At 43.6% G+C, this 20,970-nt stretch overlaps 1 protein-coding gene across 1 annotated transcript in view; it reads left to right on the top strand.

Moving 5' to 3' along the window:
* Window positions 1-20,970, top strand: part of LOC124596087 — a 67,436-nt gene that overhangs the window by 3,831 nt on the left and 42,635 nt on the right. Inside the window, exon 2 of the mRNA XM_047135081.1 lies at window positions 10,424-10,758. Within this exon, the coding sequence (XP_046991037.1) occupies window positions 10,424-10,758 (335 nt within the window). The remainder of the gene's footprint in view (window positions 1-10,423; window positions 10,759-20,970) is intronic.

The following is a 20,970-nucleotide window of genomic DNA, read 5'->3' as shown; positions in this document are numbered from 1 at the left end:
ACTTACATCCAGCACTATCAATGGTCGTGGTATTTAGCCTGTTTTAGAGGCTGTTGGAGATGGAATTTAGGTTTGTTTTTTGGATGTAGCTATTTTTTTAAAAAAATTGATACTTAGAATATTATTTATGTTCAGTCTTCAGCTGTCGAAACTATTGTATAACGACAGAATGACAACCGTGTTAATTGATCAGTTGCTTCACCTCGAAGATATGTAGGATAATGTCTTACAGTTTAGAAACCCCACCTTGATGAATTGGGCTTTGGCTGTTATGTTCTACGTGCAGTTGTCTGCAGGAGTTGGGATGGGAATGTGGTTGAAAGATATTTGAATACTGGTCTTGCACTGCTGTTTCTTAACAGAGGTACTTTACGCAGATGTGTCAGGAGAAACATCAAAAGTAAGTGATCAACTTTAAATGAATGTCCGAACCTTAGATGTTAGTGATTATCTTTCAGTAATGCTGTTTATATTTCAATGCGTAAGATGAAATACTCGATTTCAAAGATGCCTCGTGTCTATGCAACACAAATAATGTTTTTCTTTTCACACAAGTTTACACATATAGAATTAGACTTTCATTAATCGATGACATTTCTTTATGGATTCTCAAATGTGTTTTTATGACCGTTAAAAAAGAATATTTTTCTGTAACATGTCCATTATGTGAATAACAAAACGTTGATGCAAACTAAAAGTGACTGAATATGTTTTATAAAGAAGTTGTAAATGATCGTCATGTACCAAAGATTTGAACACGCCTATACATGGAAGCTTCTTTGTATTATACGGCATATTCTTTCAGAACATTCCCCCGCCATTATTCGACAACGGCCTCTTACTCTGACTAAGTCTATTATTCTTTTATTTTGCTGCTGGAGTGTTCCCATGAAGCGATAGCGAAAGACGCTTGTGCAAACAGATACGAATTTTATCTTGCCTGGATCAATGTTATTCCCCTTCTGATAGAAATTTCCACGAGAGACTGCATCAGCTTACGCTTGGGTATGACATTAAATTCTATTTTTACTTTATTTTCCGTGACACACTACAGTATTTTTTTCTACAGTTCTATGTAAAGGTGGAAAAAATTAATAATTGTGAAATATTCCAGTGTTAAATCATTTTCAGTTTTTGGCTAATAAATTAACAGTTACAGGGAAATACTTTTTGGAACATTTTCACTCCACCATAAAATCACTCACTATTCCTTAACGTCTTATTTTATTTATTTATTTATTTATTATTTATTTATGGATTTATTTTACCAGGCGTACTGAAATTGAACGAATTTCAGTTTGTACAGAGCATTAAGAACATATAACGTGCTATACAGTATTAATGTTAAAGAAGAAAAAATAGAGATTATAACAGTAGTACAATGATAATTATAACAATCAAAAAATAATTATAACAATAAAGAGTAATAACAATAATAGTAATGACTATGTATATGAAAGTAAACATATTTTTCTTTTTATGAATATCAGTCCTATTGCTAGTTGGAAATTTTCTCGTTATGTTGTTACAGCTTGTGAGTTATTCTCATCGAGCAGAGACATAAGACGATAGAATTGGGTGAAAGAGATATAGAAGAGGTAGCTAGGTTAGAGGAAGAGAAATAGAATGGTAAAATTCGAATCTATGATGGAGAGGAGAAAGAAAGAGATGAGAGGGGCACAACAATGGTGGCTATACCGTCCCTAATATGTAAGTTTTGAGTTCCCTCTTGAATGCTGAGTGGTTCTGGATAAGACGCAGATCACAGGGCAGCGCGTTCCATAGTCGTATGGCTGAGATGGAGAATGACACGGAGAAAGATTTTGTGTTATGTAAGGGTACAGCCAAGATGCTAATAGTTTTTGCTGTCAAGGGAGACGAATCTGCAAGGGCCTGGAATTAGTGATCGTTTGCCTACGTTCTTCATCAGATATCGAATTGTTAGCGCAAACTGACATGTTCTCAGCAACAAAAATTACTTAAACTATCTGTCGAATCATACCACCAACGTGAGGCAAGATACTCTAAATATAATGACCTTGCAGAGCGCAGAAATAGGACATAAAATTGGAATCCGGAAACAACCCGCTGAGAAAACAACAGAAATCCCATCACTTCGCTATAAGTTGAAGGGATGTTCCAGAGCTACAGGCTTTGGATACGCTTCTCCAGAGGGAAGGTTAGCCATTGTGACAAGGTACTGGGATGAAGTAGCTGTGTCAACGTTCAGTAAAGTCAAACAGCATTAGGCGTCAAGCAAGCCTGGTGCTAATACGAGTGTTCGTAGCTAGAGATCTCGTCAAAAGGAGTTTCTCACCTTCCGTTCGGGAATGAAACTGAAATTGGGAAGATAATTACAATACCGCAAGTGCCCCCTGCCACACACCTTGAGACGAGCTGTGCTATATAGATACAGATGTTGTAGATTCGTATATCTAATCTAACTTTCTGCAGCTTCTTGATTCTTTGTACTGTGTTCACCATACAACTAGCTCACAAGTGCACCACAGAATTACTGGAAATACGGCCAATACCTAGTCCTACTCATACAGATTTGCTCTTGTTAATAGTTCATCTACATCTACATCTACATCTACATTGATACTCCGCAAGCCACCCAACGGTGTGTGGCGGAGGGCACTTTACGTGCCACTGTCATTACCTCCCTTTCCTGTTCCAGTCGCGTATGGTTCGCGGGAAGAACGACTGTCTGAAAGCCTCCGTGCGCGCTCTAATCTCTCTAATTTTACATTCGTGATCTCCTCGGGAAGTATAAGTAGGGGGAAGCAATATATTCGATACCTCATCCAGAAACGCACCCTCTCGAAACCTGGCGAGCAAGCTACACCGCGCTGCAGAGCGCCTCTCTTGCAGAGTCTGCCACTTGAGTTTATTAAACATCTCCGTAACGCTATCACGGTTACCAAATAACCCAGTGACGAAACGCGCCGCTCTTCTTTGGATCTTCTCTATCTCCTCCGTCAACCCGACCTGGTACGGATCCCACACTGATGAGCAATACTCAAGTATAGGTCGAACGAGTGTTTTGTAAGCCACCTCCTTTGTTGATGGACTACATTTTCTAAGCACTCTCCCAATGAATCTCAACCTGGTACCCGCCTTACCAACAATTAGTTTTATATGATCATTCCACTTCCACTATCCTTTCTAAACACCGTCTGTACCTTTGTAAAAATTTCGGGAGAATTTATCTCTGGCTTAAGCCAGCTTTCTGTACCTATAACGATTTCAGCTTTGGTGCTTTCTACCAGCGCTTGAAGTTCCGGTACTTTACCAACGCAGCTTCGACAGTTTACAATTACAATACCGATTGCTGCTTGGTCCCCGCATGTTCTGACTTTGCCCCGCACCCGTTGAGGCTGTTGCCCTTTCTGTACTTGCCCAAGGCCATCTAACCTAAAAAACCGCCCAGCCCACGCCACACAACCCCTGCTACCCGTGTAGCCGCTTGTTGCGTGTAGTGGACTCCTGACCTATCCAGCGGAACCCGAAACCCCACCACCCTATGGCGCAAGTCGAGGAATCTGCAGCCCACACGGTCGCAGAACCGTCTCAGCCTCTGATTCAGACCCTCCACTCGGCCATGCAAAATCACACAACGCAGACGGAGCAGACACCATACTGTTGTTGATAAAGCGGCCGTAAATATCAAATTTCGAAGGAAAGACCGTCGCCAGCCGCAATTAGGCATCAAAATAATTCGATGGCGACATTTGGAGAGTTGTGCCGGCCGGAGGCTCGAAATAGTAACTCTTGCTTCACGCCTCGGCCATCCAGACATGCTTCCCGTCCGAGCCAAACTGTCAACCAGTCACTCGCTAATAGCATCCAGTGTCCATTCATCTACACTCCTGGAAATGGAAAAAAGAACACATTGACATCGGTGTGTCAGACCCACCATACTTGCTCCGGACACTGCGAGAGGGCTGTACAAGCAATGATCACACGCACGGCACAGCGGACACACCAGGGACCACGGTGTTGGCCGTCGAATGGCGCTAGCTGCGCAGCATTTGTGCACCGCCGCCGTCAGTGTCAGCCAGTTTGCCGTGGCATACGGAGCTCCATCGCAGTCTTTAACACTGGTAGCATGTCGCGACAGCGTGGACGTGAACCGTATGTGCAGTTGACGGACTTTGAGCGAGGTCGTATAGTGGGCATGCGGGAGGCCGGGTGGACGTACCGCCGAATTGCTCAACACGTGGGGCGTGAGGTCTCCACAGTACATCGATGTTGTCGCCAGTGGTCGGCGGAAGGTGCACGTGCCCGTCGACCTGGGACCGGACCGCAGCGACGCACGGATGCACGCCAAGACCGTAGGATCCTACGCAGTGCCGTAGGGGACCGCACCACCACTTCCCAGCAAATTAGGGACACTGTTGCTCCTGGGGTATCGGCGAGGACCATTCGCAACCGTCTCCATGAAGCTGGGCTACGGTCCCGCACACCGTTAGGCTGTCTTCCGCTCACGCCCCAACATCGTGCAGCCCGCCTCCAGTGGTGTCGCGACAGGCGTGAATGGAGGGACGAATGGAGACGTGCAGGTGAGCGCCACAATCAGGACTGCATACGACCGAGGCACACAGGCCAACACCCGGCATCATGGTGTGGGGAGCGATCTCCTACACTGGCCGTACACCACTGGTGTTCGTCGAGGGGACACTGAATAGTGCACGGTACATCCAAACCGTCATCGAACCCATCGTTCTACCATTCCTAGACCGGCAAGGGAACTTGCTGTTCCAACAGGACAATGCACGTCCGCATGTATCCCGTGCCACCCAACGTGCTCTAGAAGGTGTACGTCAACTACCCTGGCCAGCAAGATCTCCGGATCTGTCCCCCATTGAGCATGTTTGGGACTGGATGAAGCGTCGTCTCACGCGGTCTGCACGTCCAGCACGAACGCTGGTCCAACTGAGGCGCCAGGTGGAAATGGCATGGCAAGCCGTTCCACAGGACTACATCCAGCATCTCTACGATCGTCTCCATGGGAGAATAGCAGCCTGCATTGCTGCGAAAGGTGGATATACACTGTACTAGTGCCGACATTGTGCATGCTCTGTTGCCTGTGTCTATGTGCCTGTGGTTCTGTCAGTGTGATCATGTGATGTATCTGACCCCAGGAATGTGTCAATAAAGTTTCCCCTTCCTGGGACAATGAATTCACGGTGTTCTTATTTCAATTTCCAGGAGTGTATTTGATCGCTGCGAGTACTGTATTCCTGTTAGAGGTCCGGACCCTGTTGTGCATCCACATGTTCGACAACAGAGACCACACACGTATACAGTACCTCTGTAGGCGTGGTTACCATGATAATGTCAGTGCGGATGGGCAACAGCGTTGACAGGTTGAGGATTTTAGTCGGAGGAGTAGCGTGTCCGGATGGAGATCCGGTTTCGAGTCCCAATCCAGCAACCTTCACCATCGAATTATTGCGATGCCTGATCGCTGCTAACTTCCGTCTCTAGTTCGAAAAGGGTAGTGATGGTACACAGTTAAGCTTACACAGAGTTACAGCCCATATGCGCCACACAGTACTACTGTCTGATCTATCGTCTAACAATATCGGCCGTTAAGTGGGCAGATTTAACAACAACTTGCTGTGCACGCAGGGACACACATACCTAGCTCAAGACGCTGCTCCAGTTGGTGCTTTCCAGGAAGGGACAGACTGCCGTAGACGAACACAGCCGACGTGATGTACTTCAAGCCTTCGGACAGCACACTCGTATTTCCAACCGCCGACCACACGCCACTACACTCGGTCGTTAAGTGAAGGCCGTCGACCACTGCGTTGTCCGTGGTCAGAAGTAATGCCTGATATCTGGTACTCTGGGCACACTGTTGACACCGTGGTTCTCGGAATATTGAGTTCCTAACGATTTCCGAAATGGAATGCCCCATGGGTTTCTAACATTCCGCGTTCAAAGTCTGTTAATTCCCGTCGTGCGGCCATAATCACGTCGGAAACCTTTTCACAGGAATAAACTGAGCACAAATGAGAACTCCGCGAATGAACTGTTCTTTTATACCTAATGTATGTGATACTGCCGCCGTTTGTATATGTACACGTCGCTGTTCCATGTCTTTTGTCACCTCAGTGGATAACTAGTGTCGGTAGATATCTAGTTTACTGAAGTCGTCGGTTGATGAATGAAGAGATATGTCGTGTAAACGAGAGATCTTCGGACTCCAGTAACACAATATTGGCCCCTGTCATGAGTGCACACGAGACTGGATTTCTCCCGAGATACGTTGGTCGAGGGGCCTGAAGATGGTTTTGTGGAACACCGAAACTCGTTGCATAAGTAAATCAAATGGAGAAGTGATGGCTGCAGATGTTTTAATTTTCATTTCTCGCAAAATACTCTTAAACGCTTTTATTGCCTCTTCTTCCCTATAAGAGATGCTACTCGGCTGCTGCACTACGTTGCAGTCACACTGGGCCATCCTCCTCGCCTCCAGATGCCACTAGCACGACGCGGCTTCCGTTAGCAGCGTCCCCATGTACAGCACGGAAGAGGTGAAGCAGCCTAAAACAAAAAGAGTATTACGTATGAAGTCAAAGCCTATGACGTCCGCTGCCGGCAAATTCAAGCCAAAACTCTTCGTGTACACCAACGGAATTAGTTACTGCTGCTGCTGCACTGTTCAGCCCATGTGTTTGAAATCATAAAGAAACCTTCTTTCTGGGTGTTACAGTTTTCATAACTTTCGTGTATACGTGTCAATGCATAGGAGAACGCCCACCCACGTGTTGACAAGGTCGTTTCGAGTACGCTGCAGAAGTCTCACTGGGAAGCCCTCACACATCCCCCTTGCAGTTCCGGTCTCTCCCCATACGAGGTCCATACTATTGTTTTGGAGCCCTGAAGAAAGGCGTTCGTGGCCGGCGATTTCCTTCGGCCAAAGAAGTGCACACCTGGGTACAGTCATGGTTTTTCGTGGGTCGCCTCAAACATTTTTCCATGAAGGCATTAATCGTCTTGTCTCACAGGGGGACACGCATACTAACACAGCTATTGTGATTACTTTTAAGATAGTGAACTGTTTACTTACCTTTCTTCCATGTGTCTCGTTTTCTGATGAGTGCCCTCAGATACTTGCTCCAATATTCCGTAGCGAATAATATATAGGCTTCAATGAAATTCACAGATAAAACTGGAGAGCCAGTTCATAAACGATGTTTTGAAATCGATAAGAAAAACATAGTTCACAAAACGTTTGGCTTCATTTTTAGCAATTGACATACTTTTAATGCGTGTCTGTGTGTGTGTGTTTACGTAATTTTATGTAAATATCACGATAATAATTAGACTGGTGCCAATTTCGCGCATCATTTTAATATTACGCCAGAGAAACGTATGTGTGAATGAAAGTCTTTGTCCTTCAAGGGAATAGTACATATCTTTCACTATGATGCTATTTTTATACACAATTTTAATATTACGCCAGAAATATGTAAGGATATTGTGCTGCCACCTACTGCCAGCTACTCCACATCGGCGACTTCAGTAGTCATTAGACATCGTGAGAGAGGAAAATGGCGCGCTTTGTGGAACTCACAGACTTCGAAAGTGGAAAAGTGATTGGCTGTCACCTGTGTAGTACGTCTATACGTGAGACTTCCACACTCCTAAACATCTCTAGGTCCGTTGTTTCCGATGTGATAGTGAAATGGAAACGTGAAGGGACAGGTACACTATAAAAGCATACCGGCCGCCCTACCACCGACAGTTGAAGAGTATCGTAATGTGTAATAGGCAGAATCTATCCAGACCATCACACAGGAATTCCAGTCTGCATCAGGATCCACTGCAAGTACCATGACAGTTAGGCTGGAGATGAGAAAGCTTGGATTTCATGGTCGAGCGGCTGATCATAAGCCACACATTACGCCGGTAAATACCAAACGATGCCTCTCTTGGTGTAAGGAGCGTAAACATTGGACGATTCAACAGTGAAAAAACGTTGTGTGAAGTGACAAATGACGGTAAATAATGTGGCGATCCGATGGCAGGATGTCGGTATGGCTTATGCCCGGTGGACGCCATTAGCCAGCGTGTGTAGCGCCAACAGTAAAATTCGGAGGCGGTGGCGTTATGGTGTGGTCGCGTTTTTTTATTGAGAGGCTTGCACCCCTTGTTGTTTTTCGTGGAACTATCACAGGACAGGTCTAAATTTATGTTTTAAGCACCTTCTTGCTTCCCACTTTTGAAGAGCAATTCGGGGTTGGCGATTGCATCTTTCAACACGATCGAGTACTTGTTCATAATGCACGGCCTGTGGCGGTGTGGTTACACGACAATAACATCCCTGTAATGCGTTGACCTGAGTCCTATAGAACACCTTTAGGATGTTATGAAACGTCGACTTCGTGCCACACGCCACCGACCGACATCGATACCTCTCCTCAGTGTAGTACTCCGTGAAGAATGGGCTGACATTCCCCAAGAAACGTTCCAGCACCTGACTGAACGTATGCCTGCGAAAGTGGAAGTTGTCATCGAAGTTAAGGGTGGGCTACCACCATATTGATTTCCAGTATTACCGATGAAGGGTGCCAAGAACTTGTAAGTTATTTTCAGCCAGGTATCCGGATACTTTTGACCACATAGTGTATATTTCTTTGGGTTGTATTCTGTTAACGTTAAAAATTGGACGTATGTCATACAAATCTTTCACTGAAAATAATCTGTATTAACCATGTCCTAGAGCATTTACTACCCCTCTTGCAGCACTCTATACAGGATGTTACAAAAAGGTACGGCCAAACTTTCAGGAAACATTCCTCACACACAAAGAAAGAAAATATGTTATGTGGACATGTGTCCGGAAACGCTTACTTTCCATGTTAGAGCTCATTTTATTACTTCAAATCACTTTAATCATGGAATGGAAACACACAGCAACAGAATGTACCAGCGTGACTTCAAACACTTTGTTACAGGAAATGTTCAAAATGTCCTCCGTTAGCGAGGATACATGCATCCACCCTCCGTCGCATGGAATCCCTGATGCGTTGATGCAGCCCTGGAGAATGGCGTATTGTGTCACAGCCGTCCACAATACGAGCACGATGAGTCTCTACATTTGGTATCGGGGTTGTGTAGACGAGAGCTTTCAAATGCCGCCATAAATGAAAGTCAAGAGGGTTGAGGTCAGGAGAGCGTGGAGGCCATGGAATTGGTCCGCCTCTACCAATCCATCGGTCACCGAATCTGTTGTTGAGAAGCGTACTAACATTTCGACTGAAATGTGCTGGAGCTCCATCGTGCATGAACCACATGTTGTGTCGTACTTGTAAAGGCATATGTTCTAGCAGCACAGGTAGAGTATCCCGTATGAAATCATGATAACGTGCTCCATTGAGCGTAGGTGGAAGAAAATGGGGCCCAATCAAGACATCACCAACAATGCCTGCCCAAGCGTTCACAGCAAATCTGTGTTGATGACGTGATTGCACAATTGCGTGCGGATTATCGTCAGCCCACACATGTTGATTGTGAAAATTTACAATTTGATCACGTTGGAATGAAGCCTCATCCGTAAAGAGAACCTTTGCACTGAAATGAGGATTGACACATTGTTGGATGAACCATTCGCAGAAGTGTACCCGTGGAGGCCAATCAGCTGCTGATAGTGCCTGCACACGCTGTACATGGTACGGAAACAACTGGTTCTCCCGTAGCACTCTCCAAACAGTGACGTGGTCAACGTTACCTTGTACAGCAGCAACTTCTCTGACGCTCACATTAGGGTTATCGTCAACTGCACGAAGAATTTCCTCGTCCATTGCAGGTGTCCTCGTCGTTCTAGGTCTTCCCCAGTCGCGAGTCATAGGCTGGAATATTCCGTGCTCCCAAGACGCCGATCAATTGCTTCGAACGTCTTCCTGTCGGGACACCTTCGTTCTGGAAATCTGTCTCGATACAAACGTACCGCGCCACGGCTATTGCCCCGTGCTAATCCATACATCAAATGGGCATCTGCCAACTCCGCATTTGTAAACATTGCACTGACTGCAAAACCACTTTCTTGATGAACACTAACCTGTTGATGCTATGTACTGATGTGCTTGATGCAAGTACTGTAGAGCAATGAGTCGCGTCTCAACACAAGCACCGAAGTCAACATTATCTTCCTTCAATTGGGCCAACTGGCGGTGAATCGAGGAAGTACAGTACATACTGACGAGACTAAAATAAGCTCTAACATGGAAATTAAGCGTTTCCGGACACATGTCCACATAACATCTTTTCTTTATTTGTGTGTGAGGAATGTTTCCTGAAAGTTTGGCCGTACCTTTTTGTAACACCCTGTAGACTAGCAGAAATTGGTCGTGCCAGTTTAGCGACTGGTGGCTGCCACTGACCACCTATGCACGTCTTTCCGCAGAGTGCTCGGTGAACGTAAACTCTCCGAATTTTCCGTCGCCTCAGCCGCTGCTGCTCAACCCGAACGCAGACAAGGACCTGAGCAGCTTCCTGGCGCCGGACGCACGCGGCGACATCGTGGTCAGCGAGGGCACGCAGCTGCTGTTCGCCTGTCCTGACTCCGGGTTCAAGCTGATCGACGCGCAGACTCTGAATGCCACCTGCGTCTCCGGCACCGTCTTCAGCGTAGACGGCACCGCCTACACGATCTCAGCACTCGCCTGCAAGAAGCTGCCTAGCGTCAGCGCTGTCGACACCAGCGCACAGTGCGATGTCAACAATGTCAATGCAGTAAAGGTCAGAAAGCATTTAAACTGTCTCACGGGTAACGCCGCACTGAGTAAAAGCGCCACTCACTTTCGGTTGTGCATACTGTTCACATCAAGTTTCCCTGTTCTTTTCAGTCATTAACCATTTCACTGCTCTACAGACGTCCTCTCTACATCCCGCGATAGACAGGCTTTTTTTGTGCCTGTACTGCTCGCCAAATGCTGGTGCCTGCGCTGATACTTATCACCTGCTTTTAAGGAAACTATTAGGCCTGATTTTAAGGAAACTATTGGGTGAAAAAATTTGATTTTTGCACACCTTACAGTCTGGTATCTTCGTCCGATAAAGAACTGAATTTCTTTTCATTATGCATCATACTTACAGAGCTGCATCAAATTAAGTAAAACACTGCTCGAAATTTTAAAGAGTTTGCAAAAGTAAAAAAAGGATTGCACAGACACATTACTTTATTCATTTTGGTTGGAGAACACCGCAGCTGATGTCGTAAACTGTGCTGTAGGAAATATTGTACCATAACTGGATTTGGAAGGAAAATCGGCATTGGCCGTATTTTGTTGTTTTATTGTTAGCAAAATCGATTTTTGGTCTCTTAGTGGCCATCCTCAGTGCTGTAATATACAATTAAAATTGGTAGGCTTTGGTATCAAGCTGTAACCACAAGCTTAGTGTGGAGTTTATGTGATCGCTCTAAGCTTGTGGTTATAGATTGATACCAGTGCCCACCAATTTTAATTGTATATTACAGCACTGAGGATGGTGACTAAGTGACCGAAAATAGATTTTGCTGTCAATAAAACAACAAAATACGGCCAATGCTGATTTTCCTTCCAATTCTATCCACTATTTGGTCGTGGTGCACAGAACATGCCATGGAGTCGCCAATCAATAACTGGATTTGGACCTGACCCCATTGTCAGATTGTGGCATTGACTTCTCTGTACGTTCTGCAGTTGTGTCCTAAAATATAACAAAATTCTTCGTGATTACATAGTTTTACATTTGTGCATGCTTTATACATTGTACTCGATTCTTGAAATACCCTCCTTTACATACTGAAAGACACAGGTTTGATTTTATTTTTACAACCCATGCTGATCAGTGAACTGAACTAAATAAAAGATAGGGGATACTTTGTCTACATTGGCTGCTGCTTTGATGTGCCAAAAAACGTGATATGTGTACACATGTAAGGCAGTTCAAAGATATTTCTTCATATTACAGATAATTTTTACAATTAGTCGTTTAATTTTGTGGCTCTGAGAGATGCTAACGAAAAACTTCCTCTCTATCAATTAATTAATATTTCTATCATTTTAAATTATAAGAGTTATATGAGATTTTGGAGATACATTTGATTTTTTGATTCTAGTTGATCATTATGTACGCAGTCAGGTTTACTGAGAATGTGATTATATATTTCAAACTTCTCTCAAAATTGCGTAAACTTTGCTTACAGGTGATTTTATCTCGTACGTTACAATGAATGAAGTGTAGACACGGTAATGATACTTTATTTGAAATTAAGAGCAGAAAGATATCTCATTTCGTTCTCGAGTTATTTATTTTTATACGAGACATACGGTCCTGCAAAACGCACACATTCCCGTCCTTATACATCACAAATTACATGGTCATAAAAATCGACATATTGCATAAATCATTCCAGATATCGAGCAGAGGTTTTTTGCTAATGATATCATGAATGGAGGCACCTACATTTTATTACAAATCCCAGAAACTTTTTTATTCACGGACACGCAGAAGTAAGTCTGCAGCAGTGCGAGTTTGGCGGCTCAGGATGCATACAATCGTCAATAGCACTGTAGGAACACCCAAGAGACACGCGTATACACGCCCCCTGCCCTGGGAAACGGTTGAAATGGAATTTTATACACGTTCATAGCAGCCAAAAGACCAATCTTTTCATTTATTCACTCCTATTACACTCAACATTTTTGTTTCTATGCTGCTTCTTCTAGCGCCAAGTTAACTACAACGGCTGGTCATGAAGTGTCAGATATCACCTCGGAAATATCCAGCTCTAGACGTGGTTCATATTCTACATGTTCATCTTTCAAATCGGCTGTTTTTTTTTCCAACGAAGACAAGCAGTAGCTTGCAGTTTGGCGTTTACGAAACATTCCATACCGAAAAACAAATTGTTATCACTGTGCAGTTGCCTTCCACGCAATTGTTTCTTTACTCAGTCGAAGAGGAAGAAGTCATTGACTCCTTCTTCAGGACATCTCCATCTTCTTTTAAAAGGCTACTCCTTGCCTCTGCAACCGCAGCTTCCTCTTTATGTTCCATAGGGCCTTCAGCGTAGTATAATTCAGCAAGTGACTTATTTATAAGTAGTGAACAGACTCGCTCCTGTTTGATATTAACTTTTACTATGACTATTCTAAACTAATGTCCAGTCAGTCGCGAACCGAAAAACTACTGCGAAAATAAAAATTGTTTCATATGAAAGTTAGCTACGCCTTCCAGCTGCTTCTCTACATAGTTGCTACTAGGACTTAGGAATTTTGTCGTAGCGTTGTACCGTCTTTCAAATACCCTCGTCGTAGGAAACAGTCGACGGTATTGTCCGCCATTTCTCTACGCTGGTCTACAGCTCGTTAAGAGACATCATATTTACGCCTGTGACTGTAACACTTTCTTTATATCACGATTACAATTTCGGCCTTAGGCCATTTGAGAGCTGGATTCTCAGGATGGGGCAGGATAAGGCTATGATTGTGGATGGGACAGTAATCAATTACTCTCGGTTGCACAACAAATTCGTAAACTTTATTTAAAGAAATTAAAATTTTAAAGCAATCTCTTAGAAAAACACAATTGACTGTATGACGGCTGAAGGCCTATCACAGAAAAAAAAATTCCACAATTTTAGGGCTGAAGACCACCAACAGTAACCTCAAACAAGAAACGGCTGAAGGCCTGAGTTAGAAGTCAGAAGAACAGTTTCAAATACCACATATTAAGACAAATACTTCATTTTAAAACAAATTGTAACACGGCTGAAGACCTTATAATAAAAGAAGTGAAATTATTCCTGGGCTGAAGGCCACAAATAATTTCAAATAACAAACGGCTGAAGGCCTGAATTATCACCAAAGAAGTGAAATTATTGCTCGGTTGAAGGCCACACCAACAATAATTAGAAAATTACAAATATCCTTGAAACAAATATCACAATCTAAGAAATCAGGACAAGGTTCGCAGCAAGTGTTCCAAGGGTCGGCCTGGGAAGGTAACTCAAACGTAAGGTAAGGTGAGACAGGCAGCCAAGAGTTGTACTCACGCAACAGGAAGGCAACTCAAATTAGGGGCAGCTTAAGCGCCGACCGACTGACTAACCAATCCGACTAACGTCCGATCACCGGTACAATAATGGAATATTTTTAGGCAAGGGCGAAGAGACAGGCAGCACTACGTCTTCAGAAAACACCCCAACACTAGAACCAAGGTAGATCTCCCAAAAAGATATGCACAGTACAGTACAAGAGGCTGTCGAACTACGCGCTGTGTCTTACAGCATCAACACGACGAGGAAAGGTACACTGCCGGAAAACAACGCTAACCTCCAGGGCAGGTAACTGGGGCGTTAGCGGCCACAAGGCAGACAATATCGCTGGCTATACTACACTATTAAGAATAATACTAAATTCAATGATGAATAACAAATAGAGAAAGACAGCTGCAATATTTCACCACCTCGAAACACTTCACTCGTTGCCGCCAGACTCAGCGGCCCTGGGAGCAAAAACCCGCCAACCAGAGGCGAGATCTCAGAATAGTCGAGTTTTCATTAGCAGTTAACTCTTCACTCAACTTAAACGTCCAGGGTACGGTGTGCAACGAAGTCGGCGCTTTCGGAAGCCATCCCTCCTCGATACGGCAGTGGCAGCACACCGCCAGTGGCCCCGGCTTGCCCCCGCACTGCGTGGACCTTCTCTCTGGTTCGCTCCCAACCGACCTGATGTCAGTTCCCAACTCTCCACTCCATACAATGCGACCCGGAAATACCAGCGGTCGCTCCAAGGATAGTACCACAGTACTCGTACCGATAAGCGCTACTGCTGCCACTCATACGCTGGCAAGCCAGCAACATAGAGACGCCAGTAAATTGAATAATAAACGGGATGCCATAGCCGCAATGACAATATGCCAAGCAATAAACGTGATGAACGCTAGCTGCGCACGGCTCACTATTATCAAGTGCAGATTTTTGCGGCTTTAAGTATTACAGTCTATGCATAAATATGATGTCTCTTGTAAAGTTCTACATGACTGTGAATCCCAGGCATAAGAAGTTAATCTACAGCTCGTTATTTGTGCGAAAATGTTGTCTCCATAGCCAGAGATGAAATTCAGGGGAAGCCAATTACGGCATTTATTATAGATGATCAAACACTTTCCACTGAAAACGCTTCAGAAGCATCTTCACTGCTCCTTCAGAGTGCTGCTAGAACGGTCATGAAGAAGGAAGCGCATGATAGTGGTGTTATGTGGGTTGCATGCCATCAGACGAAATCTCTCACCAGGCCCTCATACTTGGAAGGAGATACTATTTTCTAGGCACATTTACATGCTCACTGTGCTCTCAGAACTGAAAAGAGAGACGTGACGCGGTACTAGAGACACTGTTCAACACGTCTGTGCAAAGCTTCATGGAATTTTCACTGTGGTTTCCATTTCGCGCACAACCGGACCTTACTTTCCGAATAGCTCTCGTATTTCATTCACATTCACTACAGGTCTGTTTCGGCTAACTTGCCATTACCGAATGAACTGCGGTGCAATGTGGGTGACATTATTTTCATTATACATAATTATGTTATGGTATAATGTTGAGCATAGATTGCTACTTACGTATAAATTGTCAAGATTGATTGACATACCTATTACATCGTTGGCAACTGTATTTTGACAGTCGTTCTATATTTGTTGAATTAAGGTAGTAATTAATTTGTTATGACAGTAATTTGACATATTTGGAGCTACAGTGTCGTATGTTTGGAAAGTATAAGCATTTTTATACAGATGATAAACTGAAACACCAAAGAAACTGGTATAGGCAGACGGTACTCAAATACAATGATAACATGCATAATACGGCAATGCGGACGGCAACGCATGTAGAAGACAAAAAGGGGCTGTCGCAGTTGTTTGATCGGTTACTGCTGCTTCAATGGCAGGTTATCAAGATTTAAGTGAGTTTGAACGTTGTGTTAAAGTCGGCGCACGAGCGATGGACACAGAATCTCTGAGGTAACGATGAAGTACGACCATTTCAAGAGTGTGCCATGAATATCAGGAAAGCGGTAAAACATCAAATCTCCGACATCGTTGCGACCTAAAAAGGATCCTGGAAGAACGGGACCAAAGACGACTGAAGAGAATCGTTCAGCGTTACAGATGTGCAACCCTTCCGTAAAATAGCTGCAAATTTCAATGCTGGGCCATCAAAAATGTCAGCATGCGAACCATTCAACGAAACATAATCGATATGGGCTTTCGGAGCCGAGGGCAACTCGTGTACCCATGATGACTGCATGACACAAAGCTTTACGCCTCACCTGGGCCCATCTGCACTTACATTGGACTATTGGTGACTGCAAACATGTTTCCCAGCCGGACGAGACTCGTTTAAAATGGTATCGAGCGGATGGACGTGTACGGGTATGGAGACAATCTCATGAATCCATCCACCCTGCATGTCAGTAGTGGACTGTTCAACCTGGTGGACGCTCTGTGATGGTGTGGGACCCGTGCAGCTTGAGTGATATGTGACCCCTGATACGTTTAGAGACCACTGACATGTGACACGTACGCAAGCATCCTGTCTGATCACTTGCATGCATTCATGTCCATTGTGCATTCCGATGGACTTGGACAATTGCAGCAGGCAATTGCAGCAGGACAATGCGACATCTCACACGTTTGGAATAGCTACAGAGTAGCTCCAGAAACACTCTTATGAGTTTAAACACTTTCGCTGGCCACCAAACTCCCGAGACCTGAACATTATTGAGCTCATCTGGGATGTCTTGCAACGTGCTGTTCGGAAGAGATCTCCAACTCCTCGTACTCTTACGGGTTTATGAACAGCCTTGCAGGATTCATGGTGTCAGTTCCTCCGCCACTACTTCATACATTAGTCGAGTCCGTGGCACCTCGGTTGCGGTATTTCTGCGTGCTCGCAAGGGCTCTACACGATATTAGGCAGGTGTATCAGTTTCTTTGGCTTTTCAGTGTAAATACATTATTTGGTTGCGTGTATATCTATGGTTGTTCTATGTTGGTGCTTGTCTGCGTGTATATTGATCAGAGGTGCTATTAATTTTAGGCGTTCATTGGGTAGGGATTTTTATTTGGTGTGTGTCCTTTTTCTAACTTCTATTTTCGGTTATTTTTCGTAAATTGTGACATTCTCGTACGTACTGTACTCATGCTCGGATATATCTTTGAGAGTATGTGTGTAAGCAATTATGTTAAGTTTTATTTTGGGTGCATCATCTTTGAGTGCGCACTGCGCTTTGTATTTATCCGTTTTCTTTTTAGAGTATTTAGATAATTTTAAAAAAAATGGTATTGATGTTTAAGATCGGTCTGTTCGTTCGATACATCTTATGGTTGGTTTCTTATATCTATATAAATTTCAAGTTCCTCGCGAATGTTCATGGTAGGATTCTTCGGAGTTTCATGAAGTATCTCCAATGCATGTTCAGTGGTCTAGGACGCCGTGTCACGGTTCGCGCGGCTCCCCCCCGTCGGAGGTTCGAGTCCTTCCTCGGGCATGAGTTGTGTGTTGTTCTTAGTGTAAGTTAGTTTACGTCGTGTGTATGTCTAGGGACCGATGACCTCAACAGTTCGGTCGCTTAGGAATTCACACACACACACACACACACACACACACACACACAGACACACACACAGTTTTATCTACCGGATGTGGAGGCTGTTTTAGGTGGAAAATTATTGTGATTGGTTTTTATCACTATTTCGAATGTCATCTTTAATCCGCGTGAGAAAGTTTCTTCCAGTTTTAGCTGAAACAGATCTCAAGTAAAAGTGAAAGAAATAAAAAATTAATATCACACAGCCGTGAGTCAGGACACTCCTTATCAACACTTTTATCTCTTCTGAAATGCTCTTCATCTCCACGTGTGAACTACATCCGATTTCACCGATCACATTTTTTAAATAGGGTGTACTCGGTCGATCTCTCGTTTTATTCCATACAACCTTGCATTCAAAAAAGGTTTGTAGCAGAATCTCAAAAAAAAAAAAAATGGTTCAAATGGTTCTGAGCACTATGGGACTTAACATCTATGGTCATAAGTCCCCTAGAACTTAGAACTACTTAAACATAACTAACCTAAGGACATCACACAACACCCAGTCATCACAAGGCAGAGAAAATCCCTGACCCCGCCGGGAATCGAACCCGGGAACCCGGGCGCGGGAACGCTATCGCACAACCACGAGCTGCGGACAGCAGAATATCATGTCTAATTAAGTGTCCAACGTGCTTTGCGTTGAATTATGACTTTCAGTCGGTCTTTCTCCTCTCATATTTGTTGTAGAATGATCTCATTCGGTTTTCGGTTAGTCCAGCTATTTCTTGTAACTCTCCTCCGGCATCACATTCTGCAGTGTCGAGGTGAGCTTTCTGCTGATTTGCTGAAGGTCTTTAAAATCTTTTCTTAGTGTGAAAGCTGATGTGCTTGTTCAATCTGAGGTTCTTATTTTGTTAGTCACTCTTGGCCAGTATTGTTCTTCCCTTGATTTCCTCCAGACATTTATTATTTTCCTCCAGAATTGAGTTATCGTGTGATTTAAGACTTTCAACATTTCATTTAGTTATTTCTCTGACTCTGTCTCTACTGTAACGTCATCATCAGATCTGATACAGTGGATGTGAATATAATTAACTTTGATTCAAGTTGTTTTTTCTTTCATTGTTGTTATTTCTTCCTTGATTAACAAATTAAATAGGTAAGGTGACAGAGGGCACAGCTCTGTCACCACCCTTTCGATTTTTGCCTCTACCATTAATATCCAGTTCAGTACTTCGACTTTCGTATAGACTCAAACTTAATGGCTTGTCCTTCCAGCCAAATTCTACTTTGCGAATCACTTTAAACAATGACTTCCAATCAACCATATGAAGCGCATTTCTAGGTCACTAAATGGTGTAGTGTTTTTCTGTTTACTTCTTATCTTTTTTACAAAATTTTACATAACGTCAGTTTTGCTTCTTCCATTCCATTCCCTGTTGCGACAGACGTGCTAGTATTTTATAATTTGCACAGTCCTTTACATTTTCTCACCTGTGTAACGCAACAGTTCGACTTTCTGTGAAGCCAGTGGTAAAATACCCTCTTAATAACATTCAGATACTATACTAAATGCTTTACTTTTGACGTTCTCATTATTGTTTTGGAGGAGCTCTGCAGGGATACCCATTGCTTTATTTGATCTTAACCTATTTAGTGTAAGGTGGCCCCTTATTATATAAATCAGTTAGTTTTTTATCTTTAATATATTCATCTAAACTTTCAGTCTCAGCTCCACTGTTCATGTCATCAGTATACTCATTCTATCTGTCACTTACTACTTCAAACAGTACCCTCTTGTACGCCTACCAAGGCGCTATAATCTTCCATAGGAATAACATTGTCTTTGATGTTTATAACATCCATTAATTCTTCAATGTTGTCGTAAGTGCTTCTTATTTCTTCATCATTACTATCACTGTTGTTAGTAAATATACTTGAATTACCACTCACATGGTGCAGGTGTTCATTACAACACATATCAATTTCTTTATTAATAGTTTAGTTATACCTGACTCTTGGTTTCCAATCGGTATCATCCTGATATCTTCTGATCTGAAACTGCCATTTGGAGCCCATCTTGTCTCACATAGCCCTCGAGTATCCAGTCGACGCTTTGTCATACTCTTTTTGACTTCCTCCAGACTTCGCAGCTTTAACAATTTTCGCACATTTCTAGTGTCAATGTTTAATTGGCCTTTTCCTTCTTTTTCTGGTTTTCCTACTCCTTCTCTGCGACGATTTCGTGGAATGACGACCTGGAAGTCTCGCTACTTTCCCTGACTGGGATCCGAAACCCATTAGTAGGGATACATACAGTATTAGATTCTGCCCTTGTTGTTGCACATGGATAGCCAGGTGGGTCTTTAATGAGGTAATTCCCATTGCGTTCCACGTCTCCAAGTCGTTTGACTTGGTGGCTCATCACCGGCAGGGATAGTTTCCCATCACAAGAGTAAGTAGGTTCCCTACCTCAGTCCGCTCATCCACCCTCCAAAAAGACCGTTGGCACTTGATGGAGATTGACCCTCTATTCCAGAAGACATTAAGTCCCAAACTATTGGCACCTGAAGCATTGACCGCGCTGTAGCATTACGAGGCGTGGGTTTGGTTTTTCCTTCATTGAGAATGAGACCATAAGGCAACCTCGTAGCTCTCCAGTACATTTGCGGTGTGAGGCAAAATTTTACTGCCACTGTATCTATTGGACAATTAGCTGGACACGGTCATGGAACAAAAACACCACTTTTAACGGCTTTCCTCGACGCTTCATCTTGATGGGCAACTGTTAGAGAGTTTGGTAGCACGCCATTGTTACGATTTGTCACTTAAGGGCATAGTCTGTTAGCACCACACCGCTCTTGTTGTTATGCAGCTTCCCACGCAACTGTATCCCCTGCAAGCCTCTTCATCGCCAAATAACTATTGCAACCTACATCCATTTGAATATGTTTACTGAGTTCATCCCTTGGTCTCTCTCTTCAGTTTTTACCACACACAATTTCCTCAAATGCTGATGTTTCATGATGTGTCACACCAACCGATCCCTTCTTTTTGTGAATTTATGCCAAAAATTTCTTTTCTCCCAAATTCTGTTAAGTACCTCTTCATTCATTACATGATCTGCCCATCTGATCTTCAGTATTCTCCTGTAGCACCACATTTCAAATCAGCTACACCTTCTTGTCTGAACGGTTTATCGTCCACGTTTCCCTTCAGACAATGCTACACTTCGCCAAACAACTTCAGGAAAGAGTTCCAAACACTTAGTCCTATATTCGACGTCAAAAATTTCTTTTCTTCAGAAACGCTTTTATTGCCGTTACAAGTCTACATTTTATATCCTCTCTACTTCGTCCATCATCAGTTA

Source organism: Schistocerca americana, chromosome 2 (assembly GCF_021461395.2).
Source record: "Schistocerca americana isolate TAMUIC-IGC-003095 chromosome 2, iqSchAmer2.1, whole genome shotgun sequence".
NCBI lineage: Eukaryota > Metazoa > Arthropoda > Insecta > Orthoptera > Acrididae > Schistocerca > Schistocerca americana.
The sequence above is the reverse complement of the archived record's forward strand: the minus strand, read 5'-3'. Positions and strand labels throughout refer to the sequence as shown.